General features: G+C 40.5%; 1 protein-coding gene across 1 annotated transcript in view; it reads left to right on the top strand.

Annotated features, from left to right (window-relative positions):
* Positions 1-2,488: 2,488 nt before the first annotated feature.
* The window catches only part of LOC138353846 (uncharacterized), an 8,539-nt gene continuing 1,203 nt past the window's right edge, over positions 2,489-9,824 (top strand). The window contains exons 1-4 of the mRNA XM_069307271.1: positions 2,489-2,500; positions 4,882-5,485; positions 5,569-6,890; positions 8,717-8,895. Coding sequence (XP_069163372.1) covers positions 2,489-2,500; positions 4,882-5,485; positions 5,569-6,890; positions 8,717-8,895 — 2,117 coding nt within the window. The remainder of the gene's footprint in view (positions 2,501-4,881; positions 5,486-5,568; positions 6,891-8,716; positions 8,896-9,824) is intronic.

The following is a 9,824-nucleotide window of genomic DNA, read 5'->3' as shown; positions in this document are numbered from 1 at the left end:
TATTGATAAATTATCAATTAACTTCCTTACCAGTAATGACGAATTGTCAGGCTGTTATCCAGCCTGTCACAGTTGCTATCCTCACTTACACACAGTTGCTATCCTCACAGTTATCTTCATCACTGTTCCTTTAGTACTCACCATAAACTACGTATCTTTACTAACGCCTGTGATCAATCAGCCTTTTAAATCTTGCATACATTAAAGTGTATTACTTTTGGCACTGTTTGGCCTGAGCGAATTCCCTTGAAAGTTAATGAACACATTTGGAGCGTACGATGCAAAGTTAGATACAATTATATTATAGTTTTCAATTATCTTCGTGAATGTTATTATTCTACACTCACGTCTGACGCTCCCATAAAGTGACATATTAAAATCTGACGGAAAAGTTGGGTTATTCATTGAGGTCTGTGGTAAAAGTTGGTCAACTATTATAACTATATACATAAAGGGGGAACAAAACTGTAGTTTATAGTGAGATTAGGACGAGTACAGTGCCGGGGGCGACACCGTACGCCGCTCCTCGCTCCCCTGCCTCACACAACTGTGTTTAAGACCATAAAATGATCAAAATTCCATCACTGTATTTTTTGTATTGCAAACGTTGGTCGGAAGCTGTGTGTAATTGTGGTGGTGGTTGGGGGGGTTGTTGGGGGGGTGGTGGTGGTTGTTGGGGGGGGGTGGTGGTGGTGGTGGTGGTGGTGCAGGTGGAGGTGGTGGTGGTCGAGGTGGTGGTAGTGGTGGTAGTCGTAGTGGAGGTGGAGGTGGAGGTGGTGGTGGTGGTGGTGGTGCAGGTGGTGGTGGTAGTGGTGACGGAAGGGGTAGAGAGGTACTGGAAGAGGTCACCACCATTGTTGACACATCAACACCTAACCTCACCAGTCTTGGCTGTGATGGTCAGCTGACCTAAGCACCATTCCTCGCACCATCAACCATTCCCCACACTACGATAACCCAAGATAACGGACCGCATGATAACAAAAGGGACAACCTACAGATATATCAACTTGAACAGAGATGACAGAGATGGAGCCACACCTAAAATATTCAGACCAGAATGAACACAACAGAATACCATCCAATACCATCCAATACCATCCAATACCATCCAATACCATAACAAACCACACATAACTCTTCATAAATACCAACAACTAATACCATTGTCATCTTTACTCTCAATACCAAATATATAAACATTCTTGACAATACCAAAATACATAAAATCCTGAAAAGACAAAATGAATTCAAACTTTTCAATGTGAGGAACACAATGAAAATATTAAATCCCCATAACTTTGTTTTTTGAGAACTTGATCAACACTGAAAGTTGCTACTGTGATCTTGCCTTCCTCAAGCTGGGATACTCAGTGGGATATCGTCACTAAACAAGCAGATATCTGGGCTATCGTCACCACTACACAAGCAGATATCTGGGCTATCGTCACCACTACACAATCAGATATCTGGGCTATCGTCACTACTACACAAGCAGATATCTGGGCTATCGTCACTACTACACAAGCAGATATCTGGGTTATCGTCACCACTACACAAGCAGATATCTGGGCTATCGTCACCACTACACAAGCAGATATCTGGGATATCGTCACTACTACACAAGCAGATATCTGGGCTATCGTCACTACTACACAAGCAGATATCTGGGATATCGTCACTACTACACAAGCAGATATCTGGGCTATCGTCACCACTACACAAGCAGATATCTGGGCTATCGTCACCACTACACAAGCAGATATCTGGGCTATCGTCACCACTACACAAGCAGATATCTGGGCTATCGTCACCACTACACAAGCAGATATCTGGGCTATCGTCACCACTACACAAGCAGATATCTGGGCTATCGTCACCACTACACAAGCAGATATCTGGGCTATCGTCACCACTATACAAGCAGATATCTGGGCTATCGTCACCACTATACAAGCAGATATCTGGGCTATCGTCACCACTACACAAGCAGATATCTGAGATATCATCTGGGACGAAGCGTCTGAATAACATAAAATCTCAAAGAATACAATTCTCTTTGATATCTAGAAACGTCGAGGCATATACAACAGCGAGACACTTACTTAACATAACTTAAAGTTACAACTTTAAAACGTGCAGCACTTGAGCGGGGGCACTCAAGTAGTGCACCTTGAGTGGCCAGACTCATAAATGACTCAAAGCCAGAACATTTCTCCCTGATCCTAGCCTCTTAGAACATTTAAATTCTGCTCAAGTTACGTCAAGTTACGTCACTGAGTTGAAGAAGCTGTTGCATGACGCCTCCAGACAGCAGCGTGGGTTGCTTGCACAATGTCCAGTCCTGAGGTGACGAGGCGGGTTGCAAGTCATTGGTTGCACCTGCACACACTTGCATCCACGATCGGGTAGGTTGTACTTAAGGGAGTCACAGTAACAGTCTGATAGTTTAATAAATGTAACCAAAGCCGTCAAAGATTGAGGAAAGATGGACACGTTCGTAAGTGCTTGCGTAACTGCTTCGTGAATCTGGCCCCTGTACTTGCGTAACTGCTTCGTGAATACACATACACACTGGTGTATGACTTTAGCTGAGAAACAAAGGTAAACAAAATGTATTGTCCTTGCACGTACGCCGCATGAATTAATACACTCTCATTGTATGTATGCGGCGAAGGTAGCCACGGTGTCCTTGTAAGTATGAAACTTACATAACTACAGTGTCCTTGTAAGTGTGGGCGCCGGCGAGAAACAATGGGCAGAGTTTCTTTCACCCTATGCCCCCTGTTACCTAGCAGTAAAATAGGTACCTGGGTGTTAGTCAGCTGTCACGGGCTGCTTCCTGGGGGTGGAGGTTGACACTACACTACACTACAGCCCAGAAATCATCTCAGGATAACCTCTCAAGATGGGACATACATGCTTGGCTCCAGCGCCAAGATGCTGTACTTGACAAATGGGAATATTTCGGAGTTTTAGACACTGTCAAGATATCAGAAACTATAACCTGTGTTATCTTTCTCTTCATTTATAATCCATATCTATAACAACAAAAATATTTCTTGCTCTATTTTACCCAAATTCAAAATACTCTATTTTATCCAAATTTTTACCTATTTTAAAGAAAATTTTCAAGTTTGTTACTGTGAAACTTATATATTTTTTTAATATGGTGACTGTCTATCAGAAGAGGGAAGGTTGCTTCACAAGATGCTGGAAAAGTTTAAGAATAATTAAGACAGTAACTAGGGGCCAGATTCACGAAGCAGTTACGCAAGCACTTACGAACCTGTACGTCTTTTCTCAATCTTTGGCGGCTTTGTTTACAATTATTAAACAGTTAATGAGCTCCGAAGCACCAGGAGGCTGTTTATATCAATAACAACAGTTGATTGGCAAGTTTTCATGCTTGTAAACTGTTTAATAAATGTAACCAAAGCCGTCAGAGATTGAGGAAAGATGGACACGTACTTGCGTAACTGCTTCGTGAATCTGGCCCCTGTACTTGCGTAACTGCTTCGTGAATCTGGCCGCTGTACTTGCGTAACTGCTTCGTGAATCTGCCTCCGGGTTATAATACCATGTCCCCCCTCCCCCACCATTGTACTTTTCGTCTTTACAAGAAATTAAATTTGAAATAGCCTCAACCAGTGACGCTTGGCACTTTAATGACTTTCGCAAAGTTCGCCTTGAAAACATTTTGAATCCAAATTGGAGAACGCGGCGTAACGCAATATTGTGCCGCGTTGGTGTCTTCCCACTTCTTACCTTGGTACTTTAACCAACGCTTACGATAATAATGATAACGGAGAAACTTACTGCAATATGGTAGTGTTGGGAGCCGGTCGGCCGAGCGGACAACACACTGGACTTGTGATCCTGTGGTCCTGGGTTCGATCCCAGGCGCCGGCGAGAAACAATGGGCAGAGTTTTTTTCATCCTATGCCCCTGTTACCTAGCAGTAAAATAGGTACCTGGGTGTTAGTCAGCTGTCACGGGCTGCTTCCTGGGGGTGGAGGTCTGGTCGAGGACCGGGCCGCGGGGACACTAAAGCCCCGAAATCATCTCAAGATAACCTCAAGATTGGTGGCAAATGTGAAGACACTCTCAATACACCTATAAGTGTCTTATTACACCGATTTTTCGTGTGGACTTCCATCCTTTATCAAGTGTAAACATTTGGGTACAGAGAGTGTAAGTCCGTGTGTGTATGTGTTGGAGAGCCTCACGACCATCACCACTTGGAGTTATCATTATGGTGCGTCTAACGCTCGACGCTTCCGGGCTCACCATAGACCGTGCTACATGGACACTTCGTTCTCAGTAGCTAAATCTGAAACAACAACAACAACGGTGGTCGCCAACTGAGAGGCCGCTCTGCCACACATATATAAACCCAAGTACTTACAATCTTGCTCATCACGGGCTCACCATAGCCCGTGCTACATGGACATTTCCTTCTGAGTAACTAAATCTAAGACAACAGCAACAGCCACCTTGCTCAGAACAATGTATACAGAACCTTGAGCAAGGATGAAGGTTGCATCTTAAAATTCAACCACTTAGGGTGGACGGTAGAGCGACGGTCTCGCTTCATGCAGGTCGGAGTTCAATCCCCCGACCGTCCACCAAGTGGTTGGGCACCATTCCCTTCCCCCCTCCGTCCCATCCCACAACCTTATCCTGACCCCTTCCCAGTGCTATATAGTCTTAATGGCTCGGCGCTTTCCCCTGATAGTTCCCTTCCTTCCCGAAAATTTGGTTTTAATACATAAACACAAATATTGTGTCTTTTGTTGACCTTCAATAACAGTAAACCACTTTACCAGTGTCTCGGAGGGTTATTAAGACCTACAACAGTTATTAAGACCACTACAACAGTTATTAAGACCTCTACAACAGTTATTAAGACCACTACAACAGTTATTAAGACCTACAACAGTTATTAAGACCACTACAACAGTTATTAAGACCTCTACAACAGTTATTAAGACCACTACAACAGTTATTAAGACCTCTACAACAGTTATTAAGACCTCTACAACAGTTATTAAGACCACTACAACAGTTATTAAGACCTTTACAACAGTTATTAAGGCCACTACAACAGTTATTAAGACCTCTACAACAGTTATTAAGGCCACTACAACAGTTATTAAGACCTCTACAACAGTTATTAAGACCACTACAACAGTTATTAAGGCCACTACAACAGTTATTAAGACCTCTACAACAGTTATTAAGACCTCTACAACAGTTATTAAGACCACTACAACAGTTATTAAGGCCACTACAACAGTTATTAAGACCTCTACAACAGTTATTAAGACCACTACAACAGTTATTAAGACCTCTACAACAGTTATTAAGGCCACTACAACAGTTATTAAGACCACTACAACAGTTATTAAGACCACTACAACAGTTATTAAGACCTCTACAACAGTTATTAAGGCCACTACAACAGTTATTAAGACCTACAACAGTTATTAAGACCACTACAACAGTTATTAAGACCTCTACAACAGTTATTAAGACCACTACAACAGTTATTAAGACCTACAACAGTTATTAAGACCACTACAACAGTTATTAAGACCTCTACAACAGTTATTAAGACCACTACAACAGTTATTAAGACCTCTACAACAGTTATTAAGACCTCTACAACAGTTATTAAGACCACTACAACAGTTATTAAGACCTTTACAACAGTTATTAAGGCCACTACAACAGTTATTAAGACCTCTACAACAGTTATTAAGGCCACTACAACAGTTATTAAGACCTCTACAACAGTTATTAAGACCACTACAACAGTTATTAAGGCCACTACAACAGTTATTAAGACCTCTACAACAGTTATTAAGACCTCTACAACAGTTATTAAGACCACTACAACAGTTATTAAGGCCACTACAACAGTTATTAAGACCTCTACAACAGTTATTAAGACCACTACAACAGTTATTAAGACCTCTACAACAGTTATTAAGGCCACTACAACAGTTATTAAGACCACTACAACAGTTATTAAGACCACTACAACAGTTATTAAGACCTCTACAACAGTTATTAAGGCCACTACAACAGTTATTAAGACCTCTACAACAGTTATTAAGGCCACTACAACAGTTATTAAGACCACTACAACAGTTATTAAGGCCACTACAACAGTTATTAAGACCTCTACAACAGTTATTAAGACCTCTACAACAGTTATTAAGACCACTACAACAGTTATTATGGCCACTACAACAGTTATTAAGACCACTACAACAGTTATTAAGGCCACTACAACAGTTATTAAGACCTCTACAACAGTTATTAAGACCTCTACAACAGTTATTAAGACCACTACAACAGTTATTAAGGCCACTACAACAGTTATTAAGACCTCTACAACAGTTATTAAGACCACTACAACAGTTATTAAGACCTCTACAACAGTTATTAAGGCCACTACAACAGTTATTAAGACCACTACAACAGTTATTAAGACCACTACAACAGTTATTAAGACCTCTACAACAGTTATTAAGGCCACTACAACAGTTATTAAGACCTCTACAACAGTTATTAAGGCCACTACAACAGTTATTAAGACCACTACAACAGTTATTAAGACCACTACAACAGTTATTAAGACCACTACAACAGTTATTAAGACCACTACAACAGTTATTAAGACCACTACAACAGTTATTAAGACCTCTACAACAGTTATTAAGACCACCACAACAGTTATTAAGACCACTACAACAGTTATTAAGACCACTACAACAGTTATTAAGACCTCTACAACAGTTATTAAGACCTCTACAATAGTTATTAAGACCACCACAACAGTTATTAAGACCACTACAACAGTTATTAAGACCACTACAACAGTTATTAAGACCACTACAACAGTTATTAAGACCTCTACAACAGTTATTAAGACCTCTACAACAGTTATTAAGACCACCACAACAGTTATTAAGACCACTACAACAGTTATTAAGACCACTACAACAGTTATTAAGACCTCTACAACAGTTATTAAGACCTCTACAACAGTTATTAAGACCACCACAACAGTTATTAAGACCACTACAACAGTTATTAAGACCACTACAACAGTTATTAAGACCACTACAACAGTTATTAAGACCTCTACAACAGTTATTAAGACCTCTACAACAGTTATTAAGACCACCACAACAGTTATTAAGACCACTACAACAGTTATTAAGACCACTACAACAGTTATTAAGACCACTACAACAGTTATTAAGACCACTACAACAGTTATTAAGACCACCACAACAGTTATTAAGACCACTACAACAGTTATTAAGACCACTACAACAGTTATTAAGACCACTACAACAGTTATTAAGACCACTACCACAGTTATTAAGACCACTACAACAGTTATTAAGACCACCACAACAGTTATTAAGACCACTACAACAGTTATTAAGACCACCACAACAGTTATTAAGACCACTACAACAGTTATTAAGACCACTACAACAGTTATTAAGACCTCTACAACAGTTATTAAGACCACTACAACAGTTATTAAGACCACTACAACAGTTATTAAGACCACCACAACAGTTATTAAGACCACTACAACAGTTATTAAGACCACTACAACAGTTATTAAGACCACTACAACAGTTATTAAGACCACTACAACAGTTATTAAGACCACTACAACAGTTATTAAGACCACCACAACAGTTATTAAGACCACTACAACAGTTATTAAGACCACTACAACAGTTATTAAGACCACTACAACAGTTATTAAGACCACTACCACAGTTATTAAGACCACTACAACAGTTATTAAGACCACCACAACAGTTATTAAGACCACTACAACAGTTATTAAGACCACCACAACAGTTATTAAGACCACTACAACAGTTATTAAGACCACTACAACAGTTATTAAGACCACTACAACAGTTTACTAACCAACCAGCGAGTATACACAGAGAGAAGTAAACCTGGATCTAAATATATAAAGAAAATAATTGGATAATATTAAAGAGATGAAGAGTTTATTGTCTCATTACATTAAACCCAAAAAATGTGAAATACCACAAAACTCGTCAGAAAATAAGCAGAAAAAGTCAGCAATTTACATTTATCCATTTTTATATTAATATTTATATGAGCAGTTTGGTTGTGAAATATCGACTTCCAAAAGTTTAAGATATACCGGTGTTGATATCATATACCAGAGGTGTGTATATCATATATCCGTAGGTGTGGATATCATATACCGGAGGTGTTGATATCATATACCCGTAGGTGTGGATATCATATACCCGTAGGTGTGGATATCATATACCCGTAGGTGTGGATATCATATACCCGTAGGTGTGGATATCATATACCGGAGGTGTGGATATCATATACCCGTAGGTGTGTATATCATATACCGGAGGTGTGGATATCATATACCCGTAGGTGTGGATATCATATACCCGTAGGTGTGGATATCATATACCGGAGGTGTGGATATCATATACCCGTAGGTGTGGATATCATATACCGGAGGTGTGGATATCATATACCGGAGGTGTGGATATCATATACCCGTAGGTGTTGATATCATATACCGGAGGTGTGGATATCATATACCCGTAGGTGTTGATATCATATACCGGAGGTGTGGATATCATATACCGGAGGTGTGGATATCATATACCCGTAGGTGTGGATATCATATACCGGAGGTGTGGATATCATATACCGGAGGTGTGGATATCATATACCCGTAGGTGTGGATATCATATACCGGAGGTGTGGATATCATATACCCGTAGGTGTGGATATCATATACCGGAGGTGTGGATATCATATACCCGTAGGTGTGGATATCATATACCGGAGGTGTGGATATCATATACCGGAGGTGTGGATATCATATACCCGTAGGTGTGGATATCATATACCGGAGGTGTGGATATCATATACCCGTAGGTGTGGATATCATATACCCGTAGGTGTGGATATCATATACCCGGTGTTGATATCTCAAGAAATAACCTGGTGACTGTAGGAACAGTCTGGTGAAACAATAGACCAATATATATACGGACATTCACGCTAATATCCGCATGGAACTCCATCAATTTGTTAATGATTAATTGTAACAAAAATATGATGATAATCCATCAATTAATACATCTAAATCCGCTCTGTAATGAGTATAAAATATTAGTTAAGGATTCAGATAATTATCAAGGAGGTGGTGTTAAGCTATTGTAACTCTGTAGCTCTAGGGAGAAGGAATGGTAGTGCCCAACCACTTGGACCATCGGGGATCGAACCCCGACATGCACGAAACGAGACCGTCGTCGTAGCGACCAGTCCAAGTGGATGGGGGTAGAGAATATAAGTGAAACTATGAAGTAACATTTTAATGTTGAGGACCTTGCAGCCAATAGTGTATACAAGTCTTCGTAAGCAACTAGGCTAGTGTGTGTGAGAATATACATGTGTGAGTGTGAGGGAGTGCGCTAGTGTGAGAGTGTGAGTGTGTTAGAGGAGGGTGTACTAAAGAGTGATAACACCAGGGCGTGTACTTGGACAGTGTCGGGGCCTTGACCTCCAGAGGACACACACACACACAGCACGGCTCCAGCCTACAGGCTCGCTAATATTAACACTTCACGTGTGTGTGTGTGTGTGTGTGTGTGTGTGTGTGTGTGTGTGTGTGTGTGTATGTGTATGTGTGTGTGTGTGTGTGTGTGTGTGTGTGTGTGTGTGTGTATGTGTGTGTGTGTGTGTGTGTGTGTGTGTGTGTGTGTGTGTGTGTG

This window comes from Procambarus clarkii, chromosome 60, assembly GCF_040958095.1.
Source record: "Procambarus clarkii isolate CNS0578487 chromosome 60, FALCON_Pclarkii_2.0, whole genome shotgun sequence".
NCBI lineage: Eukaryota > Metazoa > Arthropoda > Malacostraca > Decapoda > Cambaridae > Procambarus > Procambarus clarkii.
The sequence above is the reverse complement of the archived record's forward strand: the minus strand, read 5'-3'. Positions and strand labels throughout refer to the sequence as shown.